Source organism: Columba livia, chromosome 3, assembly GCF_036013475.1.
Source record: "Columba livia isolate bColLiv1 breed racing homer chromosome 3, bColLiv1.pat.W.v2, whole genome shotgun sequence".
Taxonomy (NCBI): Eukaryota; Metazoa; Chordata; class Aves; order Columbiformes; family Columbidae; genus Columba; species Columba livia.
In genome coordinates this window covers 46,254,269-46,281,803 of record NC_088604.1, presented here as the reverse complement: position 1 = coordinate 46,281,803, position 27,535 = coordinate 46,254,269, and the positions used below count along the sequence as shown (strand labels likewise).

General features: G+C 38.1%; 1 protein-coding gene across 3 annotated transcripts in view; it reads left to right on the top strand.

Annotated features, from left to right (window-relative positions):
* Positions 1-27,535, top strand: part of PREP (prolyl endopeptidase) — a 108,059-nt gene that overhangs the window by 9,385 nt on the left and 71,139 nt on the right. For all 3 annotated transcript variants that reach the window (XM_065056608.1, XM_065056607.1, XM_021297228.2), the window contains exons 3-7: positions 3,369-3,502; positions 6,677-6,807; positions 9,509-9,718; positions 10,951-11,072; positions 21,275-21,380. In XM_065056608.1, the coding sequence (XP_064912680.1) occupies positions 3,447-3,502; positions 6,677-6,807; positions 9,509-9,718; positions 10,951-11,072; positions 21,275-21,380 (625 nt within the window). In that variant the 5' untranslated portion in view covers positions 3,369-3,446. The remainder of the gene's footprint in view (positions 1-3,368; positions 3,503-6,676; positions 6,808-9,508; positions 9,719-10,950; positions 11,073-21,274; positions 21,381-27,535) is intronic.

Sequence of the window (27,535 nt, the reverse complement as noted above, 5' to 3'; positions counted from 1 at the left end):
ACTTAAAAAAAGGTATGTGCCCTGTTGTAGGAATTGCACTGAGCTGCCTTTTACTGAGAAGATATATGTGAAGATTTTGGGGATAACTGTTTAAGAAACTGTAAATACTTTACAGATTAATGACAAAGACTGGTAATATTAGAACAATTTGTATTATAAAACTTCTTGGAAAGTATACTGTGAGCGGAAATTGGTATCTAATCAAGAGAATAGCTTAGTGGCATGTAGGAAGCTGATAGGTTGTAAAAATGCATAGTTAAAAATTTTGTAGCATGTGCTTTTTAGATTAAATTTAGTTACACTTAAAAACAAACCAGCAAAACAAAAACCATAAACAACAACAGTGGCAACAACAAAAAAAAACAGAAAAACAGTTGTCCTGACATGGCCAGACATTTCAGCCTCAAGTAAAACATCTCTACTCTTAGTACAATGCTTTATAAATTCTTTGGCTTTTCAAATTACCTTATTTTCTGAAGCACCAATAAGCATATGCTTTGCTTGGACCCTTATTCTGTCTTCTGCTAGCAAATTCTGTCCTGGTTCAAGGCTTATGATAGATTGTCAGATGCAGATTTCTACAGGTAAAATACAGATCTTTCTCTATAGGCTCATGAAGATGTATAGAGCTACTGTTCACACTGTAACCTGGGTGGCATCTGTTTAGCTCACTGTGGTGGGTGCAGTTGTTTACTGTGAGTTTCTGCTGACAACATCATTTCTCATACTTTACCTGGAGCAACGTTTCAATTATGTATTGCTTTTTGAACATGAGTGCAACCTTGTGCTCAAAAGTGTAAGAACAGAATTTACAAACTATACTGGATTCTGCTTGGTGGAACTCTTTCAAAAACCTGTAATTCCTACTTCCTTTTTTTTAGATACCAATGGCATTCCCTTTTACAAATAGTCTTGGAATCTTTAGTATAATACATACTAAATGGAGATGGGAAAAATACATTAAGTTCCTGTAGAATTACTAGTAACTCAGTCAGTGCAATAGTTAGTATGTAAGCATGCTCTTGTGCAATGAATGTTTGTAAAGAAAAGTTAGTGTCTCCTCTTTGAGCACCAGTAATTAAAGCAGATGTGGTAGTATGTGACTGCAGTTAAAACTGAGTAACGCACAGTTCCAGTGTACCCCTGCCACAATGTTACCATTTTGGTCAGGTTATTGATAGATCAAGCAAAGATGTGTGCCAGTTTCTGTCCACTAAATGCAACTGCAAAGTGATTTTGCCCATCCAGTACAATGGATGGTTTTATACATGGTTTTGTGTCGCATCTCTTTTTCTGAAAATGTCACAGCGCTGCTGAGTAATTAGCTTATTTGTGTAGCATGTGCTGTCTAGATTTTTTGTGTTTGTGGTAATTCATGTGTTTCCATTTAGAGAAAACAAATTCAGATACAAGTAATAATTTTGGGGTAGATTTGATTAGGTTAATCATCTGATCAGGTCGGGAGAAGACAGTTGTAGTGGTACAATGTGGAAGCTTCATGCAGTTTTGACTTACCACTGGGATGTGCTGTGTTGCCATCCTGGCTTGTAAAGCTGTCTATGCCAGTATATTCCTCAAAGGGAGAGAGGAAGCAAAAATTGGCCATTCCTTGGCAATGTATTTACCTCTTCCCTTCCTTTTCTCTTACGGGATCATTTCCTGACTTGATCCTTGCTGATGCATAGAGCCTAATTTTGAATAACGTTCCGGAAGTCATGATTGTTAGCCATCTGTATCTGTTCCTTTTCAGTGCTATAGTGCTTGTTTTTTGTGTCATCCTTGAGTGGTGACCTGTGTGTAACCAGCCCACGTGTTCTTAAACTAATATGCTTCAACACTTAGCCAAGTGCTCTTAGGGCATTACTAATTCTGCACTCGCAGGCTTAAAGCTTATCAGTTTCTGTATGCTTTGTTAGACATGAACAAATACCTCTTAAGTGGAGACTCCCCATAATTAATGTGCTTTCTCCTTTACATTTTGGCCTGCCAGCTCTCTGAAAACACAGCCTGGCATGTCATGGAGCTCTTGGCTGTGCACTGCTGTGGCAGCGAGACAAGTGGGAGGGAACGTGTCCCTCTGCTTGCCCCGTGTGCTTGCTTCTTGCTGTGTGAAATGTCTGTAAAATGCTGCTGAAAGAGTTTAATGTACTATTCTTTCCTCTTTTTCACCTGAAGAATTAATAAATGAGTAAATGTTGATAGCAATTGGTAAGTGTGTGCCAGGTACTCTGTGCACCAGCTGTCTTTTCTGAAGAACTGTGAAACACGAGTTGTGGAATATGGATTGTAGCCTCGCAGCTCCTGTGGGTCATGCCCTGTGGTGAAGTGTGGCTCAGATATTATCATGTGTCGATCTCTTTACTGTGTGACAGGTTCAGGACAGGTAGAAACAACAGCGTCTTTCAAAGCAACTGGGGAAGAGACCTGTGTAAGCAAGAGGTGGGCGGATGGGGTTTCAGGCTTGAGGTGAGAGGCTGGGGTCCGATAGTGATACTGCAGGCATCATTGCAACATCTGGCTGTGAATTACAGCCACACATGGTGTGTCCTGTCCTTCCTACTCCATGATAGAGACAGAAGAGCCTGTATGTCTGCTTCTTAGCAGCTGTGGTTCACCTTAAAATGCTTAGGTATTAGTTTTATGTTAACATCCTGTGCTATAAATAGGGATGGTGAAACGCCAACACAGCACCAGTTTTTCCATGTGTGCCATGGGAGTGGCAGCCACTAACAAGCAGCTGGAGTGTTAATGGTTTTGGCCACAGTCCTGAAGTGTTTGTCAGTAGGAGGTAGTGTTTTGAAGAAACCAGGTTCCTCAAAGGTCTCTTCTCAGAGATAAGGTGTTCTTGCCTTTTGTAACTAAGAACTGATCTGTGGATAGTACTTTGGCCTTTCCAAGAAATACTGCCTGGGGCTGATCGTGTGTATTATGTTAATAGGATGAACAGACAGAGCATGTGACATTTTGTATCGTCATTGGAGTATTGTATATTTGTAGTGAAGCAAGGGAAGATGGTATTTCCTATAGGTATATTCTATAAGTTAGCTTTTCTATGTCATTTAGGCAAATACAAGGGGAGTTTTTAAAAGCATGAGGTTTGAGGGTTTTTTAAAGGGCAATTGCAGGAATCTGGTTTGTCTTTGAACCACTGGTTATATATGTCACAGAGAGACATTATTGAAGATATCAGTCTTATTACAGTATTGTGGCATAATGCAAATAACTATGCAAGACTTTGGGTGTAACTCTACACAACCTGAATGGAGGGAAAGATGCCTGTGATGCATTGCTTCAGAAAATAGTGTTTTCTGTAGGAAATACACAGTTCTGCTTAAGTTCATGTTATCTCATGAATTGTTTTCTTTCAGGCATTTGTGGAGGCTCAGAACAAGCTTACAGTTCCATTTCTTGAGCAGTGTCCTGTCAGAGGACTCTTCAAGGAACGAATGACTGAACTCTATGATTATCCTAAGTACAGTTGCCACTTCAAGAAAGGAAAAAGGTATGTGAGAAATGTCTTTGTAGGTGGTGATTAATGTAAAACAAGTAAAAAACAATGACTAGTTAGGAAAACAAATTATAAGTCACATTTATTCCATTATAGTTGGGAAGTAGAAAAAGTAAGCCAATGTTAATACCATATGTGGTTGCATGATACGGAGCACAAGGTGCTTGACTGTCTCCAATTTCCGGTCATATTATCTTGTTCTTTTGCTGTATTTCCTTTTTATAGGAAGAATTGTGAGATTATCAAAACCGTGACAACTTTCTAGAATAATTGTTGTAAAAATAAAACTTTGGGGACTTTCTTTCAGGGTTGGTCACTGTCAGTATAATTAAAGGCACCTCATCCTGAAAACACCCCAAGTCTGTCATGTGCATGTTGTTCTAAATATTTACTGAAGTACTGCTCTTATGTCGGTCCTACCTGGAGCAGCTGGTAGGATTTTGGTTCAGTCGTAGCCGGTGAAAAGTAGTGAAAAACAGCTCCTGTGTCTGCAAGAGATAGGGGAAGAGTTATTTGGAGGACTGAAAGTGACTGATGCAAAAAGATCTCTCTTCTAAGAAATAAAGAAATCCTGCTATATTCCAATACCTAATCTACTTATATCCCTGTTTTAATTCTGTGGCTAGGTAAAGAGATGGTGCTTCTGTGGGTTGCTTAAAGTTTGGAGACTGCAGCTTCTACTCGATTTTATCTGACCTCTTTCGGAAACACTAGCCATCTAGAGAAAGGGAGCAAAGGGATGAAACTGCTGTTTAACTAAGGGTTGTTTTAGCTGTTCAAAAAGAGGTAGTGCAAACAACCAGCCATTCCTAATAATGGGAAACACAGTCTTATTCAGTATTTTCAGTTTGTTTGATCCTCACTGAGTGACCACCTGGATGTGCCAGGTGTGTTTTCACTGTCATCCACAGGAAAGAGCAGAAGTTGTCTCATTGCCTTAAGATTTCTGCACAGATATTGAGGGAGATCTGCTACTCTTTAGTTATCTGCACTATATTGTGAGGACGGTGTGGATACTTGTTCCTAAGGGAGGGAAATTCTGTACTGTGTGTTGTACATATATTGCGGGGAGCGAACCCAAGCTGATGTTGATTTGTCACTGTTGTGGCACAGTACATCAGTGTGAGGTTTAAGCCCAGAATCAGTGGAGCTGCTCAGGACAGTGCTGCATGCAGGAAAGTAAGCCTTGTTGAGCAAAGCTTATTAGTCTGCATGTGATGCTCATGCAGATATAAGTATGCTGAGTCTGGTTCTGGAGCACACCTGATCAGCGACCGCTCTGGATTCTCTGACCCATTCTCCTTGTGTAGTGTAAACATGCCTTCAATGCTGATAAGGCCTGATGTTGCGGAAGTGCTCGTGGCAGTGATTAATATAGTCTCTACTAGAGATAAGAAGTCTTAATTTGATGCAGCTGACTGTCCTTCAGGAAGAATGTTTATGCCAGGAACTTGATGTCCTTTAAGTTATAAGACTTTGATTTTAATAGATACGTTTTTAGCTTTTCTGAGTATTACTCTATGTCTTGGCATGCATTGAACTTAAATCACAGTGGTTTAAAAATCATACCAAAACCCCATATATTATGGTGTTTGAGGAGATAAAAAGGGATCTACCAAGTTAAATAACATTTAGTAAGGGGCTGTAGGAGGAACTATTCTGTTTGAAGAACTACCTAAACTTCACATGTCACTTAGAAGTTCTTATATTTAGTTACTTCAATTTTCTGCTGAAGAATGGCTGCTAAAAGTGTCTGATGAGCTATTCTGTAGAATCTGCAGAAAGGAAGAGTGTCCAGGGAGGTGCTGTGCCTGTCACATTGTTTGACCTTTGCTTCCTAGCTTATTGCCCAGCATTGCAAAGGTGAAATTGGCTAGAAAATGCACAGTCAAATGGAAAATTACATATCTTTTTCTACTATTCCTTTGAATCTTTCGATTTTTTCACTCACATTATTTGAAGATATTACTAGTTCAGATTGTTAGCCAGGTCTTTCTGAGTGTAGTTTCCCCTTCTGGGTTTGCCACATTGCTGTGCTTGTATCCAAGTATTGGGCTGCCTTAGGGAATATGTGAACTCATGTTTAGGTTTGAACATAACCCCATAAATTCTTCTGTTCCCACAGGTGAAGCTGCTTTTTGATTTGTTAAGTCACAGATTTTCATAGTAAAACTCAGGAGTCCTATGAAGGAACAGAAGTGTAGTACTTATGAATTGCACAGAATACAGTTATTAATTTCTTTGTACTCTGTAGTGTATTCTGATATGAAGAGTATATCTCACTGAAGAGAATTCTGTGATTCTCTGTTCCTGCAAATTTTTCAAAACACACGCAGTTTTATAGACATTGGGAAATACAGAATCACAGAATGGTTGGGGTTGGAAGGGACCTCTGGAGATCATCTAGCCCAACCCACCTGCTAAAGCAGGTTCACCTAGAACAGATTGCACAGGAATGTGTCCAGGCGGGTTTTGAATGTCTCCAGAGGAGACTCCACAACCTCTCTGGGCAGCCGGTTCCAGGGCGCTGGCACCCTCAAAGTAAAGAAGTTTCTCCTTATGTTTAGATGGAACCTCCTGTGCTTCAGTCTGTGCCTGTTGCCCCTCATTCTACAGATGAAATAATTTCAGATCTGTTTCGTTTGAATATCTGTCTACAACGTGGTACAGGTTGAAAGCAGCTGTATGAATGACAAAGCTTTTAACATAGGAGATGGAAACCTGTGCCAATACTTGTAACAGAGAAATGCTAAGGCTGCCAGAACTGTTTCGCATAGACAGTTATATAGAATTTATAGTATACTTAGCTTTGTTTGAAATGCACTGTGGCAAATGCAGCTTTTATTTTTAAAACATATTTTCATTGCGTCCTACAGTCTCCTCTATGCAATCTATGTCACGTTGGGATGAGATTCCTTTCATTTCTAGAGGCCTGGAAATTGATGTCTGGGCTTCTGTATTAAGGGGGAGATAAAGGCACCTACAGAGGACAGTTAAATCCCTGATGGCCACAGGGGAAACCATAATTCCTACTCTGCTGTGAAGCTTGTGTTTCCCTTATATATTTATCTGTCTTCTATTCACTTCATGACAATCTCATACAAGTTTTTCTTGCTTGCCTTACTCAAAATCTGAATGTACTTATTTTTCCCACTTTTGTTCTTTTAGGTACTTTCACTTCTACAATACAGGATTGCAGAACCAGCGAGTTTTATATGTACAAGACTCCTTGGATGCTGATGCCAAAGTTTTTCTTGATCCAAATAAGCTTTCTGATGATGGCACTGTGGCTTTACGAGGTTGGTGAGGCAGTAGTTCCTGCTGAATAAGTCTGGGTCTTCAGGAGAATTTGAAAATGATTTCCAGCTCTTTACCAATACAAATACAGCTAGAGTGGCTTGTTTTAATCAAAATAATCACAATAGCCATATATGGATTTTTATGCTGTTTCAGAAGAACACTTCTAAATCTCCATTGTATTCACAATTAATGTGGTTCAGTTTCTCAACATCTTCTTTCACAACTCTTTAACACAAAAATTACATAACTATTTCCGTTCACTAGGGCTCTAACTTCATGCTGGCTGTCCATTTTCTCACTCCCTCTTGGCTTGTTGTAGAAGCAAGACTCTTGGACCTAGAAGTCTTTGAAGTCTGTACAAGGCAGTTAATAAAACCAGAAGGGTTAGTGGATGCTTCTTTAATTGTGACCTAGCTGAAAAGAATCGGTCTGGCATTTTTTAGTGAGAAGTCCTGCCTTAAGTTGTGGATATAAGGACAGGGTTCGTATAATCTTTCTGTATTTCTAAAAAGTTTGTGACAAAGTCTCTTTCCAAATGCACTTAGGATAAACAACAACCATGGAAGAAGAGGAGAAACTCTTGGTGTTGATAAATACTTAATTTAAAAGGCAGGGACAGGAATAACTGATCAGCTTTTGAAGTGGAAATCACCAGTAGGCTTCTGTCAGGGTCTGTGCCAGGACTTGCACTGTTCACTGTGGTCATATACAAGGTGTTTCAAAACAGCAGACCAAATTTTAAAGCAGTATATTTCACGATGGCAACATGGCTGCTTGTATGCTGGGAGAGGCATCTAGCAGGAATGATTTGAAACTCTATGCCCTGCCCTTTCAAGTGGTAAGAGTTTCATTCATGGGAGGTTCATAGTTGCAGAAATATAGTGATTTCAAATTGGGTCCATCTTCTTGATGTATCCTCTATATTTCTGCAACCATGAACAGCTCATGAATGAAAATCTTACAACTTGGGAACATTTATAAAAAGATTACTAAAGCTTGATAACTCATTAAACTGTTTAAATTTTTTATGTAATTGTAACATGTTGCCATCATGAAATATACTTCACTGAGTCCACCTTTTTGAAATATCCTGTATATTACACAAATGAGCGAGCAGTGTGGCGGCAGAGTTTGGCAACAATAAAATGTTGCTTCAGGTAAAGGCTGAAGATTGACTGGAGAGATGCAGAAAGACCTTAGGGATAGTGAGTGGGCAATAAACTAACAAGTAAAAATCTCTGTGCAGATAAATTAAGTAGTGCACAGGGGACAAACAATCCTAATCTCGTTTGTAGAGGAATGGATGGAATGGACTCTGAGCTGACCATGACCATTTGGGAACAATTCTTAGGCTGTAATAGGTAGTTCCATGAAAATGTCAGCTTGGTTCTTGGTAGCAGCCAAACAAACACATCGAATGTCAGAAATTATTAAGAAGGAAACTGAGAACAGAAGACACCATTACATTAGCAACCCAGTAGCATTGAATAGAATATAGTTCCTGTCCCCTCAGCTCACAGCGTGCTCTGAAATACAGTTCAGAGGAGGGCAGTAGGAACAATCAAGGGTATGGAGCAAAGGTCAGGAGCAACTGAGTGTTCCCAGATCAGTCAGGTTACAGAAGGGACAATTTAGCAGGAGTAAAATAGAGGTCTACAGAATTATTTGTGGCATGCGGTAGCATGGAGAGAATAAATAGGGATTGCTTAGTTGACATTTTTTCTATTACAAGCATTAAGGGATATCAAATGAAAGCGGTGGGAGTAGAGTCCAAAGCAAACAAAAGGAGGTGGTGGTTTATACCAGAAGTAGATTTGTAGGACTCCTTACCAATGGATGTTGTTGGTGCAAAAAAAACTTATTGTGGGTTTAAGGGCAGGCTGGACAAGGTCAAGGAGGAGGAAAGTACTGAGGATTATTAACCAACTACTTCATGGAAAAGACGTGTCCTAAGCTAAAAATGGCCAGAGGTTGTAAGAATATTTGAGGAAAATATTACATGTGCTTGCATTGGTGTTACTTTAGTAGACATCTTCTTGTGACCCCTTCTGAGGATAGCTAGGTGGAATCTTGGTCTGAATCAGAATGGCCACTCTTATGTTGTAATGGGTTATTAATCCATTTGCATGCTAGTGGCAAATTTTTCCAGTTACTTCAGTTTTTAGGGCTTTGCAGGGTCTCGTTTTCAGTGTCTCCAATACTGAAGTGCTATTTGCTTTATTTTAGGATGCACTCCATGTTTCTCTTTTAAAATATCACTTTAAGTTCTCTACCTGTGTGTATTTTCAGTCTCCACCTCTTCCCTTAAACTCAGGGAAGGAGAAAAGTTATGACTCAAATCATAATTCAGGTCTTGGGCATAAGCGATGTTAATGAACATACTTACTGAATATGCATGTCTGAACTCAGATCTGTTAACTACTTGAGAAGCCCACAACAGCTGGAAAAGTGCTGCAAATCCCAAATATGATAGCAGATGTAGTTGCCTTCACTGCCTTTAGAAGATAAACTCTCTTCTCTCAGTGTTTGGTGAATGCAGTTTTTCTAACTGCTTTCCCAATTTCACCTCTCTTTCATTGGGATTTGGCTAGTGGGTAGTAAATAATAAAAAGCTTTGTGGCAAAATAAGAAACTTTTTTTTGAAATTGCTGAGTCCTTGTGCTGGTTCTTATTTCATCTTGTTTGGTTCCAACTTCCTAGGTTATGCATTCAGTGAAGATGGTGAATATTTTGCATATGGCCTGAGTTCTAGTGGCTCTGATTGGGTTACTATCAAGTTTATGAAAGTAGAAGGTCCTGAGGATCTTCCAGATACACTAGAGAGAGTTAAATTCAGTTGCATGGCATGGACCCATGATGGAAAAGGCATGTTCTATAACTGCTATCCAAAACAAGATGGGAAAAGTGATGGTAAGTATGGTTGTACTAATTGCATGCTATATGGAAGCAAAATGATCTTTTCAGTAATTGGTGCAACAATTAATGAGCTCTACTAGTTTATACTGAAAATAAGTAGCTATACTAGTTTATACAATTAGATATCAGCTTATGTTGTCTGATCAAAGCCTGTCCTCAGTTAGTGTGAGTATCCTCTTGTCTGCCTGTGTTTTCTTAAAAGTCTACTGCTCCATTTCCTTTTCTCTGCAATGATTTATTTAGCTTTCATACAGGGTGTTATTGGCTGGAATTTGATGTCTGGTGACAGCTTACTTAGATCTGTTCCCCTTAAGCGTCTGTGCAAGCATAGGTGAACTGGCTTGGGAGGCTGACCTTATGAATAGCAATCTGGGGCATAAGGTTTTTGTTATTCAACCAGATTAATTCATCTGTGGTTCACAGCAACACAAAATATATATGCTAGCAAAACTCAAGGAGCAGCACACAAAGGGGAATAAATTGCTGAGGAGTGTCAATAGGGGAGGAATTTAGAAGCTCTTATTATAAGGCAGTGCTACTGAAAAGTTTCTTCTGGACCTGTGCTCTTTGTTAAACCTTGGAGAGAGCCCAGATTTTGCCTCCGTATTTGCTTTTGCAGCCTATCATTTTGCCACACTTGCAAGTTAGATACCCACATTGTGTTTTTTACTTTTAAACACTTCTGTAGTTCAGAAGCTGGAGTGTTGGAAAATGTCGCAAGAATGAAATTTAAAAAAAAATCAAGGAGCACCTCTTGCAGTCTTTTTAAAGACTTTTTTTTTTGTCATTTTCAGCAAATGGAAGTATGAAGATTTCTAGCATATTAATTAGCAATAAATCTCCCCTTAGGTGCCCAGGGTGAAGTGGGAGCAAAAACATCATTAGAGGATGGCAGGGATTGTTGTTGTTTTTCTTTGAGTGCTTAGTATTTCTAGAAAGCATAGCCTGAAATTATAAATCTTTAGATTTGAAGATAGTATTATCAGCAAATAAAGGAAAGGGTAACTGTTTGAACAAGTTTGCAGGGTGCTTTGAAGTTTTATTTGATTTGGGGACTGTTGTTTATTCGGAGGGGGATGGCTGTAGACTCAAACCACTGTAATTATCTCTGCTGAAATACTCTTCTCTTTCACATGGAAAGGAATACAGAAGTTGACACTGATTTTATTTGGTGGTTGTTGGATTTCTTTGAGCACTAATTGGTTTAAATATCTGCATTTCACTAGGCACTGAGACCTCAACTAATCTGCACCAAAAGCTGCATTATCATGTATTAGGAACTAACCAGTCGGAAGATATCCTATGTGCTGAATTTCCCGATGAACCCAAATGGATGGGTGGAGCTGAGGTATGGTGAACACCCTGAAGTTTGTTGCCATTATGTTCAGTTTTTCAGATTCTACCAACTGGTAGTAGTTATAAAGAGGAAAACATCTTGTTAACTGAACATTTTTTTAGTGTTTCAGTATTGACCATTCAGCTAAGAATTGCTGAAAATAAGACTGTCTAATTTACTTTAAATCAGTCCTCATTCCTGTAATGACACATTTACATATCCTTTATTGAGGATACTCTGCACGATGTACATTCCAGGACAGAAAAGGATCGTTCAGTGAGCAATGTGTCACTGCTCTTTTTTCTTCTTAGTCAGTGTTGAGCTCCAGCCTTCACTTTTAGCACAAAATGCTTATTCCAATAACCAGCATATCTGGATATTCCCTGCCATATATTTATTTTGTTTATATTTATTTTTGTAGTGTCTTTCCTGGAAATGAAATATGTCTATTCTACTTACTTGAAAAATGGAGACATACAGTTAAAATCTGTTAAAACTATGTGCCCATTTGGAGACTTTCAAGTCTCCCAAAAGCAAGTTTATTCAGCACAAATACTGTATGAACTGTGTTATTGGAGATGGAACAAGTCACTGCTGGAATTGATTCCTTAAGCTTATATTTTTGAACTACTACTATATTGTGCAAAGTCCTGGGATAGCTAACCATCTTCCTGACATGAATGCTTCAAAAGACCCTAAGTTTTGTAGCTAATATGTGTTTTATATTTCATGTTGAATTTAACAATTCTTGATTGAGGACTATGTGCTAAGTGCTGTTGGGATGTAGTGGTGGTCATTCTGTTTATCAGGGAACTGATGTTTTTCCATTGGATAAAAACCTGTTGTAGTTCTTTGCACTCTCCTAGCTACTATGTTTAATCAGTACATTTTGTTTCTCTACAGGGTCTCTTTTGATCTGACACTTTTAAGAAATATGAAATGTTTTTACCCTGGTTGGGTTATTCAGTTCCTAGAATTACTTTTCCTTAAGAGAACCTCTTTTTAGCAATTTGATCATCAGTCTGTGCTCACCTTTCCATACAATAACCCATGAAAATGTTCAGGTTTTCTTTTCTGTGGGCTGCCAGAAAAGAAAGGTTCTTTCAGAGAATTTGAACAGTGGGATTCAAAATGATACAGTGAGTGAGAATGTGAAAGGTTCACTAGCAAAGTGACCTCATTGAGCTTATCTGTAGGTTCTGTGAATTATCATCTCATCTATTAATGAAACATACCTTTAACAACTGACCTGAATATAAGTGTAAACTTGCAAGTAGGGCTTCAGAATTTTTTTTTTACTGTTTGAAAACTAGTTTTTACTGTTTGAAACTAGTCAATTCTGTTGTCTTAAGCTGGCAATAAAAAATAATTTGTAAATCATTATCCTTATTTTTCCCTAGTTCTGGAAATAAATAGGCTTTCTGTTGGTGACAGATGTCTTCTAGTGATGTATCCACTGATTCATACAAGTGATGCATATTATTATTATTATTGCTTTGCAGCATCATGAGCTAAACTACACATGTTGTTGTGAAGGCAAATTCAGTTTCCATGGAGGAGAGCTGTTGCAGTCTGATTCATTAGACTATACAGCTTTTTAAGGTAGTGAAAGTTTGCAGTCTCAGACAATTTTAAATCCCGTGGAAGTTATATCTTCTGTAGTAGGTGTAGAGGTACACCTGTCTTATAGGTAGCAAAACCTTCTTTGAGATAATAGCACACTAACGGAGCCTTTTCTTATCTAATTTGGAGAAACAGGGCTGGAATATTTCAAGATCAGAAATACAGAACTGAATATGAGAAGGACCATGGAAGAGAACTCGTAGTATACTGCTTGTAGTGAGTAGCAAGAGTTTGCCTGGCCAGGGTGCAGAGAAATAGCCATCCTGCATGTCCTGGCTCCTCTATTGTGAAAGAAAAGCTTGAGGCAACCTTAAATTTAAAAGTAGTACCTTTTTTTTTCTGACACCAAATGTCTTGGGTAATTTTTGTGATTAATGAACATATAGCCCTTATAATAAATGATCAAAAGGCCTTTGGGGTGGGAAGAGGGGACTGGTAGTAGTAACTTTTGCTGTAGAATAGGAAAATGATAGAATGTAGCGCAACTACCGGTTCTGAAGCCACTGGAATTGAAACAGCCTCCTAAGTATTGGGAAAGTGGGGAGGGCAGTGAATAGATAAAAGACCTCACTACTGTGGGTTCTTCTTTAATAAATCTATGTGGCTGCTGATGACTGTTTTGTTGACCTCTAGGAGACATAAACTTCAAAGATGTTGGTATTTAAGAAGAAATGATATTTTAGAAAGGAGTGGTAAAACAGCAATCCACGTTGGTAAATAATCATGAGCTTATCTAAGTGAAAGTACTTTAAAACAGTTGACATTCTGGGGTTGTACTGTGAACTCCACCTTTAAAATGTGGTTCTGTCATTCTAATACTAATTAAAAATAGTCTTTAATGGTCAGGAAATATTCTGCAATTAAAAAAAAAGCAATTGCAAAATGTGGTTTCATCCTTGTGCAATGTGTCAAATCTTTTCAGGCCATTCAAACAAGTTTTCTGGTCAATTTTTCTGGAAGTATGTGTTTGGGAAAATGTAAGACCACAAAGTAATAAGAAAATAATTAATTATGTGGCTTATTGACACTGTCCTGAATATTCTTACTTGGCACTAATATACTGCCACAGATTTTAAAATACAGCTTTGCACAGCTCAACATTTTATGAAAGTCTGTTTTCATGCATTCCTGCCAGATTACTAAACAAATGTTTTTATTTTACAGGGCCTTGCTGGGCCAAATAGGTAAAGACATTTGGGTTTTCTTGTGTTTTAGACAAGCTCCAGAAAAGACAACTGGATTATGGTTTGGATGGTCTAGTCTCAACTACCAAACCTTTCTCTATAGTGGGAGCAGAACTCGAACTTCCATACTTGGATTTAGAGCAGAATTTGCAGGTCGCATAACCTTTGGGTGAAAGGAGATTAATACCTTACTTGCAGTTGAAAAGCATCTGACAAGGAGATCTTCAGAGCCTGCAAAAGTGATAATGTTGCCATAATACTTTAAAAAAAAAGAGTAATCTCAGGTGCACTGCAGGGAGTCAGCATGGTATGTATTTTCAATGGAGAGAAGAAACTAGGTTACTGACTAGGATGAAAAAAGGCTTGTGTAAAATTTTGTCAGCTTAATACATTTACAAGACAACATGCAAGAAAATAGCTTCAGGGATTTTTTCTTCATTACACATTCAACACCAGCCCCAAGTATGCTTCATTTAAACAAAATCTGTGGTGCTGAAAATGTTGTTGACATAGAAATACAGATGCATTTCCAACTCCTCACTTAAACGGATTGCTTGTGAGGAAGAAAAATATGTTTATTGTTAGCCAGATATATAAGTTTGGAAAAGAGGCTATCAAATCTTTTGATTAGTCTAGAAAAAGCATATGTGTTTCTGGTACAGATTCTAGGGTGGTGAGGGAGTTGGGAACCCGAGCAGGATTGGAGTTTATTTGAATAACTTTCCAGTAGAGGGCAGACTGGTTTGAAGATTGTTTTGTTTTAAAACCTTGGCAATGTCATTGCTACTCTCAGAAAGAGGAGCTTCCCATCCTTCTCTAAGTGGCATGTTCTTGCTTCCTCTCCAGACTCACAGAGCCTATCTGTCTTTCACAGCCAGACTGTTATTCTCAAAGTTAAACAATAAGTTATATAAGAGCCTTTCACCGTTGGCAATGTTTAAAGTCCCTATGGTACTGGCAGGAAAGTAAACAGAAGAGAAAGCAGGGGGTGGGGGGGGGAACCCTCCCAATTCTGCCAGCAGTAAAACAAGTACAGGTTTTCATGTTGTTGTCTGACAAACACAGTGCACAGTCCCTGAATTGACTTTATTTTTTTCTTTTTTTTTTAAATGTTTAGTGCTGCCAGTTAACATCAGTGGTTCTCAAACAGGGAGATGATCTTGCAAATGAAATTCAGAGCACAGAGTAAGCTGTGCCAGATGTGTTCTTGCTACAGTGTGTTTTCACTGCAGGAGCATTAAGTGCAACATCCACAGGGCAAGAGTGAGCAGCACGAAGGGGAAGGGCTCGAAACATTGTCAGTTTGCTCAAGTGAGGCTCACTGCTGGACTAAATGGTGTTGTGGGAGTTTTTCTGAAGACTTACACTATCTTTGTCAAGGCTGAATTTGGAATAGAAGCCTGCTATTAATATTTTTTTTTTCAGCCCTGGTAATGGGTCTGGAGAATTTTACCATTAAGAAACAAACAGGCAGTTTTCTTGGCTGCACATGGGGCTATGGTAGATGGCAATCTCTTACATAGCCAAGTTCCTGATGCTTTGGTGCTTTCATTGCACTCAAAAGCAAGCTGAAAAATAATGTGTGATGTTTGTCTGTTGCCTCATAAGGCTACTGATTTTACTCTGTGCTAGATTTAAGAAAGAGAATGCATGTAAATATGTATGTACATATTGCTGTGTTCTTCTGAACAAGGCTGCCTTGTGTCCTGTTATAAGCACAATGATGGAGGGTCGAAGCTCCAGTTCTCTGGCTTTGGGAAGTGTTCTTCAACCCCAGGCTTAGCAGAGGCTCAGAAGAGTATGGTCAAAATAGAACTGCTCTTCATACCAGCACGTTGTATCTGAAATCCAAGAATAAAAACCTGCCTGGAATATGGGAATTGAATTAATGCCCAAAGCAAATTTTCTAACCTGGGGAATGGATGGAGAAGCACATCAGCATGTTGTTTACTTATAATCAGTCTGTGTCCTGCACAGAGTTTGTCAGGCCTGTTCCTCAGAATGTGGTAAGTGGTTTCTTTTGGATCTAATCCTGAAATTAGGCAGTTCTATGATCAGACATCATTAGGTCTTCGAAGTCTAGTTGATTAAACCAGTAGGATGCAAATAGAAAACAAAGCAAAGCATTTGCAGTGTTGGAGTACCAGCTTCAGGGGCCTTGGATTGTGCAGACAGTCCCAACAGGTCACTTAGTGAAAAGGAGTTCTTGCCCCAGTCCTCATTCTCTCAAAACAGAACATAAAATATGATAGGAGCTATATGCAAGCTTCAGTGACTTTCTAGCACCACTGCAGAGATAATGTCAGAACACAGCTTTATGTGTTTTTCATTACAGCCCCGTCCCCCAAGCCCCCAAAACAAAACAAAACCAAACAAAAACACCAAACCAAAACCTTCAAGATCAGTTTACCTTATGAAATCTGTTTCCTGTTCTAGAAAAGGAAACAGTTTTGCTTTTTCTAGTAGTGAGTTAATAAAAGTGGAATTTGAAAGGCTGGGAAATTACAGTGGGGGTTCTTGACTTTGTCATCATGAAAGCAGGACTTTGTGTCATGGGAGTATGTACACATTTATGATGTTAGAATACTTGAGGCTGTTCAGACAGCATAATTAATTGCTTTCATCTTTTACTGACCAAATGTTGTGGCAGTTTCTATAGAAATTTTTACTTCTTCTCTGTAGAAATTTTGTGGTTTTTATCTTCAGTATTTTGCTTTACTCATCTGATACGAAGCTTTAAAGTATTGATACATAATGCCATCAGTCACTCTGGGTGGTTTTAACTGTTATATTCATAGCATATATTGAAAGTTGTAGGCATTTTAAAATACTATGAGTTTTTAATTGCTGGTTAATTAATGCCATGCATCGCATGGTTGCATCTTTATTGTGATCCATCTTGCCTTCTCTGGATGGTTTGATTTTTTTTCCCATGACTGGGTATATGGAGTCCGATTACTAATTTGACCATTTGGCTCTATTTGAAAGTTTTGATTCTGTCTGTGATTTTGTGACCTTTATTTTTATTTTTTTTTTAAATGCAATTCATTTGCTCTGTTTCATTGGAAATGCATTAGATAGCAATGACATTTGCCTTGTTCCATATGCAAGGGACACCGCTCTATGAAGAGCAGTAGTTTGTAAAATAATCAGAGGCAGATCAGGTTGTAGATTACTGTCAGATTATAGCGTTAATATCTGCAGTTAAGGGAGAAGTCAGTTTATCTTTTCCTGATTAGAGGAATATTATCTAATAACTGAATTTTACTTATTTAATTTTTTAAATATATTGTTATGCAGAAAGAAATTATACAGTGATTAGTTTTTTTCCAACTTGATAGTAAAAAGGGCAAAGGTGGTAAAACTTCTAATTGGTTAGCTTAAAAAAAAATTATGTGTGTGTGTATAGTTGCCTTAATATAATACCATACGCTCAAAAAGCCCATATTTGTGCACTAAAAATAGAGAACTCTTCCTTATCCTGAATCTTGCAGTGGTGACTTCCCAGGGAGTATTCAAAGAACTGGCATTAATATTCACTGAAGTTGCTGTCATGCACTTTACTTGAAAGCAAAGCACTTTAATGTCTCTTCTATTGACGTTTTAGTTGAGGAGTAATACACAAAGCCAGGAAGTCTGAAAACCCAACGGCCTTCTCCTGTTCATTCTTTTTCTTTAATTATGTATGAATTTTTGGTCTGAAATGTGCTGCTAGTAGACAAAGTATTTAACTTCACTTTTGCTGTGAATCCTCATAGATGGTTGCTGCTGTTATAAATGCAGAACATAGAACCCTTTGGGGTTCCTCATATGGCTTGTCTATGAATGAACTATGTTTTGTAATGAAAGAAAAAACTTTAGTTGGAAAACTCATTTTACAAATTAGGCTTTAAATGATGTTTCTTCTTTTGATATCAATTCATTTCTTGAAGTTACAAGTAAACCACTGTATCTGTTATTGTTTTTCTAAGCAGTGGTTACTTTTCATCAAAATGGAGAGACCACCTAACATTGAAACAAAATTGCTAATAAAAAACCAAAAGTACTCCACTGTAACCAAAAACTTCTCTATAAAGATTTTACTTCAAAGGGTTTGATCCTTGAAGGACTAAATAGAATAGTACTTGTGAGCACAGCTATCGTAATGATACTTCTGTATGTTTGTATGGTGTCAAGATGGTCACAGCAAATATTTCAGAAATAACAGATCTAATAAATTCAAAATTGCCAAGTGACTGAATGGCGGCAGTGAAACTACCCACATCAGCTTTTAGAAATAATCCTTCCTTTACTACTGCTGTGTTATGCTGGTAGAATCATGGCTATGCTGAAGGTTTTTAAAAGCTCCAGTTAAAAGGCTACAGGATTTTTTCTGCCCTGTTTTGACAGGACCTAAATGTCATTTTAAGATGTTCAATTGCTTTATAACCTCCTTACCTTTTGCCAGTGGGTGTTGTTTGAAATGATAGAAGTTACATTAATGAGAGAAATGTGCACCAACTAGCATTTCAGATCTCAGAAATTCTTGAGATGTTTCCTTTTCAGCTTGAATGTCGGAAACCAGGAGAATTTACTTCTGATCCAAGCTGTCAGTTCTGACATTACAGCTGTCCCCCTTATGCTGAACTACAAATGCATTCTAAGATTTGAGTGAAATGCTGGTATGAAATTTTAGTTCAGAAGTTTGTGGGCCAAGAGCAAGGATTGCAGTTCTGCTCATGAAGATGAAGTAGCAGCGTAATAACCTGAATGATAGCTGGGAAATCCTGTTTGCTTTTGCCATTCTGAGACCCAGACTCTTACCAGTTGGCAGTATACGAGAGTCAGTGGTATTCAGGCTGTGATTACACATTGGTCAGTGCTGCCATCTGAGCTGCCCTAAATAATCTCTGTCCATATTATTCATGTTTCCAGCTGCTTGGGGCAGTGTGTTAGCTCAGCCATTTGTGCAACTGCACAGTGAACTGACTGAGATACTCGTCTGTCAGAGGGGCTTTTCATTTTTTTTCTGTATTTTTAAATTATTATTATTATTTATTTTATTTTTTTTATTTTAATTTTTCCCCCCTCCTGTCATCGTCTTTGTTCCGATTTTTTTTTCCTGGATTCTTCTTTTTTTCTTTTTTTTTCTTTTCTTTTTTTAATAATGTGCTATTTTTTCAGCTGTATCAGCTGCTCCAGTCTAGTTTACCACACAAATGGTAAATGGTTGTGTTGGTATGATTAGGGGCATGAAATTGCATGGATACAAGCAACCATAGCAGTAACGAGAGATGGAGGTGGAGACCACTCGTACCACTGCCAATATTTGCTCATCAGACTGTAACTTTGCAATGTCGATGTCTAAATTTGCAGTATAGTAGTAAACATTTTAGCATGCTGCAGTCAGCAGTGTCTTGTCCTGTTTCTGTCACATTCCTTTGGGTTATAGAACTCACTGGTCTAAGAATAGCTTTCGTGATAGAGACAGACCTAATTGGCATCCCACCAGCAATATGCTTTGGGAATTCCTACTTCAAATTAAACATAAACCTGTATCAACTCTTCAGTAGTCCAGCTGGGAAGGTGGAAGTAAAAACTCATTAGATGTGCTCAGATTTGCTGTCAGCAGAGGTTCTGAATTGCCATTGCAACAACATCATCAGAAATTTGTAAGTAAGTTTTCTTGGGTAAAGCGAGCAGTCTTCTGTTAACCATTAACTCACAGCATCAAAAACCAAATTTGTGTGGGTTATGACTATGACTGAAAGAATTCTGTGTGTCATACTCTCGAGTTTTAACTGAAATTTATAGTTGTGTATACCACTTGCAATTACTTAACATGTTTTATGAGTTGGTGAGGAAGAGAAAGAAACTTGGTGTTTTTACAAGTATGAACAGTGGTTTAAGCAGCATATTGCAGTCACAAGTTTAATTAAAACTGACACCTGCAGTTAATGTTTGTCTAAAAACACTGAAGATGCTGCTTTGAAAAAAGATAACCTAATTTTGGTTTCCGTTTCTGGATATACTCCTATCTTGGAAGGAGAAGGCAAAATGTCTCAATTTTGCAGGTTGCCATATTAAAGCTATCCTAGCTGTTTCATATAATTTTATTCTATTGGAGGGAAGTGGGGGGTGTTGGTTGTTTTTTATTTTCTAGTAGGAATCTTAGGTGTTCTTTTCTGTTTGCCTTGTGACCTTTCAGCTGTTTGGACTTTTTTTAGTGGTATGGTTAGTTGATGGCAAAATGGTAAAAAATATGACTTGCAAACACTCATTTGGGTTGTTTTTTTGTATTTGTTGTTTTTTGAGGGATCTTTGGTTGTTGGGGTTTGTTTGTTAGTTTTCAGATGCTGAGGTCTTACTCTCCATTCTACGAAGTTCCCTTATTGTGTGTTCAAAACTGTGGATCTGTTTGAGTAGCAGTATAGTTAGGACCTAATTCTTCTGAAATTTATTTCACATAACTAATTCTACAAATATTTTGTACAACTGATGTTACGAACATTAACCAAAGTAAATTTGAGAAGTAATCGCAATATATGAATAAGAATTTTTTTTGACGCTGAGTTTAGGGCCAAATGGAAAGTTTCCAGAACTCAGATTCATACTTTGCGACTAGAGGTCTAAATTTCCATTAGATATTGTCATATAAGAATGTGGATAGGAAACAGCCTTCTGTCTCAGCTGTTAGTAAAGCATCTAAGTCTGCTAATTTTGAAATATGCTCAGAACAGCTCAGCCAGGAGGGGGAAACTTTTAAGTTGATGACTTCCTGTTACTTCCTGCCTTTCCTTGACGGGCTTGCACTTTCAAAAGTTTTGCCAGGAAAAAGAGTATATTTGCAAAGCCTGAGTAGAAAGAAGGGTTCATTAATGACTATGTACCAGTAGACACCATTTTGGAAATTTTATCTTGTGAGTATGTGCATGTGCAAAGGCAAACTAGGAAGCTTCATTGGAAAATTTATAATGTGGTTGTAGCTTATAATCTTCATTCAGCAGCAGCCCACAGAAAAGACCATGGTGAAGCAGGTTGTCATCCTGCAGCCCATGGAGGTCCGTGATGGAGCAGATATCCACCCTGACTCATTTAGACACCTTTATAGCCGGAATACTGTTAAAAATCATAAACTTTCTTTTTTTATTATTATTTTTTTTTTTAATTAACTGTGGCAAGAAACAGCTGTTCGGTTTTCATCTCCTGAAATGTCAGCAGACTTTACCTATGTTACTTGTTGATGTAAGCAATAAGTGTGAGTTCTTGGTGAGTTCTCATGTTCCATGCATGTCTGTTCACCCTACTAACTGTAGCATCAATTAATTTTTTGCTAGGGGTTTAGGGACTAACTTGTCAAGTTGGATTTGTTTGTTTGTTTGTTTTCAGAGGATGAATTGTCCTTGATTTTCCTGTAACTTCTTACAGGTATCAGACGATGGTCGATATGTCTTGCTGTCTATCCGAGAAGGGTGTGATCCAGTGAACAGACTGTGGTACTGTGATCTAAAGACGGAGTCTCAGGGTATATCAGGTGTGTGTTTTCTTGCTTAGTAACTTTTGCTTCATTTTAAGATGATGTAAGATTTAAAATACTTTATGGCTAAATAGATACATTTAAATATATATATCGCTTAACCTCTTTTTTTTTTTTCCTAATGCAGACAGTATGAGAAAATGTGCACTGCTTCTGCTAGTATTCTGTCTTCTGTTATGGATCAGTAGATGGAAAACTCCATTCTAAGTTCTGTAGTTTGTTTAAAAGGTCACAAGGAAAAGTTGAGATTATATAAGCAGCCTTACCGGGTGTGTTCTGTTTCTTTGTATACCACTAGTGCTTTTCCATGTTTGATTTTTTTTACGTTTTAGAAATTTGTGTGTCTCCCTGCGCTGATCTCCCCTCTTAAAAAGTACTTAGTTTATAGGTAACACTATTTTAAATTCATATAGTGCTAGCAAACAAACAAAAATCCTCTAGTGCTCTAGAAATATAACTTCGCCTTATGGTATCATTATTATTATGGTAGAAGTATCTGCTCATTTTTCAAATACACAATCATGAACTGCTCCTTCCTTACCTTCTAGTTGGATTAGCCTTTGGTTTTTGTGTTCTTGGCTTTTTAGCCTTGATGGTATGGGCTGAAAGTGTGGTACTTTACTCCACATGATTATTTTTTATGGTTGGCATAGTTAGTTGTTTCTGCTTATTGGTGGTTTTGTATTTCCAGAGCACTGGATTATTGTAATCTCTTTCTCAATATGCGCTTTGCATAGAACGTAAAGCTTTTGATTCTTTGCAGCTTCTGCCTTCCAAAACTTCAGAAACATAATAAACATGTCAGTTCAATTTGTCATTTTCTGGCACAGCAATTGTAGAAGTTGCTCATGAAGTTAGGAGCAATGAATGCCAAATTTCATTATTTAAGCTGTTTTAGACAAGTAAATAAGCAGCTCTAGAATAACAGAGTTTAATGGCAAGTCTTTTTCTTGATTTAAGACTTGGTTTTAACTGCCAGTTTGTGTGGACTGCTCAGTAATATTTCAATGTATGTTCAGATGGGTTAAGATTAAGCAACGCTTACAGAACTACGTATAACAGAAGCACATGCTTAACAAAACCATGAGATACAGAAATACTGACCCTTGTTATGCTGTCTGTAGAATGCAGTGTTCAGTACAGGGTCTGTGTAACTATCAAACCAAACCACTTGTCATGAAGTATTAAGAGAATCAAGTTCCTTAGAGAAGTGTCTGTACTTTTAAGAGACCTTACATTATCCTTCTGTCTTTCAGTACAAATGTTTTGAATAGACCTCATACCTTCGGTAACATCTAAGATACTTCTTGCAGTTTTCCTCCTTCAGAACTATTGAATGTTTAATCTGAGCCTTTTTACTTGACCTGTTTACAACGATCTGTTCAAAAATCTGTTCTAGTGTTCAGAATACTTCATCTTAGATTTGAAAAAGTATAAAGGAAAGAAAAGTAAGATAGCTAGTGTTTTTCCAGTGTCCTAGATGGTACTTGATAACTAGATCTGCAGACACATTTTTTTCTTCCCTACTTGGTCTTTTAATCCAGGTTGTCCAAGAATACACAAGTTCTTCAGAAAATTGGTGGTTTATGCTTTAGATCTTTCAAGTTTCAAACGCCTTTAGACTTATTCAGAGGGCATCAAACACAAAAGGCAATGAGGCCTTTTCAAAAGGTAACAGGCAGTAATATTTTTACATGCCATTCATTGCTTATACCATATATTTCTTTGTGAGGAAGTAAAAGCAACTGCTAAGCGAAAGGTAATAGATGAGATTCTAATTTTATGAAGTTTGTGGCAAAACCTTGATTACTGAAGGATACACTTCAACAGGTTGTTTTTTAAAGCTGTTTTGTAACAGATATTGTTTATAAAATAGCATTTCAATCATGTAATTGTGAATTTCTTTTTTTCTTTTTTAAATACTTCCTGTCTGAAGGTAAACATACCACCGAGTAGTTTGAAATGCTGTATGTAAAAAGCATGATTTAAGGAATCGTCTGTACTTAGAAATGCACAAAATGCAAAGAACTGATTTTCATCTATTGCTTATTACCTAAAAAACCTATTTCAGAATGTAATGTAAACTAACTTAGGGGCACTTTTCTTGATTTTAGTTGCAAGCAGTGCACTCTTTTCCTTTGACAGAAGGTAATCAAATTTCTTAGTTGCTCAACCAATTTTCTTGAAAAAGAACATCTTCTCATAGTCAAGAAATACAACCACTGAGGAGTGAATTTATTTTCCTTCTGATGTAGTGAGGGCCTTGTGGAGTTAACTGTAGTTTTGTTACGATTTCTTAAAGATGTTGGTTGCAATTATAAAGGCTGCTTATTTGGCCACACGGTGACAAATGGCTGTGAAGAAGTCATTAAGTTCAGTGTTACAACCTCAGTGCTGACTGCCAAAGTGCCAGGTGGTTGTCTGTGGGAAAACTGCAGGGATGTCTGTGAAATGGCATTAATTATGGTTATAGATCAATAGTTTATTCCTAAGATAGCGAAACTTAGATTTTTACTGGGAGATAAACATCCATATTTCATTATTTAAGGAAAGTAACATGGCATAATTTGATTTATTTTTTTTAAGAGTGTAATTACTTGTTTACATCTGTGTATATTAGTGGTGCTTCAGAAGCAAAGAAAATGAGTTCTGAAAATCAGAAATAAATGCTGTTATTAGCACTTTCTGATTCTGAAAAGGGAGAAAGGATTTCTTGGGGCATGGTAGGTTGAAAAGTGTCTCTCATGTTGGGAACTAAAATAGCCACAACTAGAAGGAGAAAGTCTCCTCTGTGTGCAGGTTACATGTAAATTTGTAGAGGGTGAAAATGGCAGGCTATCTTTGACTGAGTGCGTGTTCCCTAGACACCCTTCTCTTCTTCTATACCTGTGGCAAAGTTTGCATTAGAAAATTCTGCATAATGTCTCTTTCAGTGGGAGTTATGTCAGGACAAGATAACAAAATAGAACCAAAAAGTTGCATCAGACCTAGATCCAGTGTGTCCTGATCTACTATATTGAAAAACTGGTTATTTTTTATCTAAGGTGCAAGAGGTCTTTTAATTATTGAAAATTATTGCAGTGTTTGAAGTGACTTCTGTGTTGGTTTCCTTCAGATTAATATTACTGAAACCACAAAGGGCTGTCTTCTTGCCTGTTTGTTTATTATGGTGTGAGGTATGTTTCACAGCTTTTAAGTTGACTCATTTAGTGTCACATTTCAGCATTTAACCATTACTGTACCAGTGATAGTCTTAATTTCTAGACATATTTAATGTGGCAGTAATAGATTTTGGTTTGTTTGTTAAGTTTTATAACTTTGGTTGTTTTAGGCCTCAGTCCTCAAGATTAAAACTTGCTTTAGAGGTACTGAATAAATACTCCGGAGAGTTCACAATCCAGGATCTGTGAAGCCTTAAATGAGTCAATAGGAATGTGACAAATTGAAAAATATAGTTTCTTTAAAACAATCCAGACTTACCCAAAGAGAAGCACTGAGTTGCTCTGTTCAGTGAAGAATGTACAAAGAAATTTCTCTTAGCAATAGCACATCTGTCATCAACACCATTCCATTAATGAAATGAGAGGTTTTTTTCCTTCTCCTAGGCCTGAATGTTTATTAATTCTGTAGGACAGATGAGGACAAATTGATTTTATCCAGATTGAGTTTGATTAGTTAAGAGATGTCTTCATTTAATAATTTGTACAGGGGTAGAATTTAATGACATTTGTTATTTCATACTTTATCTAATAGTCTAGTTCATTAAAACAGTGAAAAAACAGTAATTATAATATTTTCCAAAGTTGAACCCAAATGATCTGCTTTTTCAGTATTTAGTGTGTTTTGAAAGTTCATAATTATAATTTGAGCTTGTCCAATCCCAAAGTGTCTTCATTCTTGTTTTACAGAAGATGAAAATACAAGCTGAAAAATACCACATGTCAGGAAGCAGTGAGAGAATGGAAAAAAATGTATTTGACCTCTTAAAATAGTGTGGTACATTTTCAAAGTGTGCCTCTTAATGAGTAGTGATCTCCAAAACTGACAAAAATCAGATTTCCAGGGCAGTTGGGTTCCATTTATCCTAATAACACTTCTAAATGCAAATAATAAGCAGATTATCTGCATAAAGTCTTTCAAACAAGAAGCATAATTAATTATTGCTATCCTCACTGATTAAAAAATGAACTGAAGGCAACTAAAAAGCAGCTCCCATCTTACATCAGTGTATAATCTCTACCTTTTATATTATATTTCCTGAAAAGAGAAAATGAGTCTGATACTTGGCACTCCTCTGTGAAGGTCCCAGTCAACATACCCTCTGCTGCCTTTTGCTGTTGCTGAAACAGAGATCTGGCACAGAATTTGCAGCTGATGTGGCAATAGTTTGTGTTTATGTTCTTCTCAGTACCCTCCTGCTGGAAGACCCGAGTCCTTCAGCTCTTCTGTTTGATAGAAGCACGTGTTCAGGCTTCCCACTGCTTCATTATAGGGGTGGGCTGCACTGCCTGTGGAACCCAGGGGCTGCCTGTGCAGTAGCAGGTTATGTGCTCTGACACTGGCACCAAGCTCACCTCTGTGCCAAAGCTCTCTTCTTCCAAGACATCATAACTGTGTCCAGGTTGCCTGTTGGGAATGATTTTGGCAAATACTGTCCCCCAAACTGTGACCACGCACTGTCTACAGATGTGAAAGGGGATGATGTGCTGGTAGTTAAATAGTGCAGAAGTTGTGGAGCAGTGCATCAGGCCTGCGTCCCACCTCTCTTTTATATACTTAGGTGTATCTAACCAGGTTGATTTCACACAGAATCACAGTATGTTTGGGATTGGAAGGAACCTCAAAAGATCATCTAGTCCAATCCCCCTGCTGGAGCAGGAACGCCTAGGTGAGGTCGCACAGGAACATGTCCAGGTGGGTTTTGAATGTCTCCAGAGAAGGAGACTCCACAACCTCCCTGGGCAGCCTGTTCCAGTGCTCTGTCACCCTCACTGAGAAGAAGTTTTTTCTCAAATTTAAGCGGAACCTCTTGTGTTCCAGCTTGATCCCATTACCCCTTGTCCTGTCATTGTTTGCCATCGAGAAGAGCCTGGCTCCATCCTCGTGGCACTCACCCTTTATATATTTATAAGCGTTAATAAGGTCACCCCTCGGTCTCCTCTTCTCCAAACTAAAGAGACCCAGCTCCCTCAGCCTTTCTTCATAAGGGAGATGCTCCACTCCCTTAATCATCTTTGTTGCCCTGCGCTGGACCCTCTCCAGCAGTTCCCTGTCCTTCTTGAACTGAGGGGCCCAGAACTGGACACAATATTCCAGATGTGGTCTCACCGGGGTGGAGTAGAGGGGAAGGAGGACCTCTCTCAATCTACTAGCCACCCCAATTCTAATACACCTCAGGATGCCATTGGCCTTCCTGGCCACAAGGGCACAGTGCTGGCTCATGGTCATCCTGTTGTCCACCAGGACCCCCAGGTCCCTTTCCCCTACACTGCTCTCTAATATGTAATTTCCCAACCTATACTGGAACCTGGGGTTGTTCCTGCCCAGATGCAGGACTCTACACTTTCCCTTGTTAAATTTCATCAGGTTATTTCACACAGCAGCCTGTTTGTTCTACAGATGGGGATGTGAATTATGTGTCATCGAGTAGAGAGTTCTTGTCGTTATGTGTTCCCAGCTGAACTGTTCAAGAGCTGAGGAGTTGGCAATGTTGGGTGATGGACAGAAATGAGGAAAGGAAGCAATACAGTTGCAATTTGCCTGAATGAAAGTTGTGTTCCTTTAAAGAGCAGTGGTCAAAAAACACGAATGGTAGAAATATTAGTTTGGTAATGACTGTAATAATTTCTATCCAAAAAGTTGTCTTAAGGAAATAGGGGTAAACTTAAACTGTGTTCTCCATCTCTCTTTCTTTCCCAATGTCTTATACCTTAGACCAAGGACTACTTTGTGAGGTATAGAATTGTGTAGGTTGGAAGGGACCACCTGAGATCCATCTCCTTTGTTCAAGCAGGGTCTGCTAGAACAAGTTGCACAGGACTGTGTCTGGGTTCTGAATATCTCTACAAATGCTCTCCATAACCTCCCTGAGCACCGGGTGCCAGTGTTTGACCGCCCCACATCAAAAAGTGTTTCTTATGTTCAGATTGGAT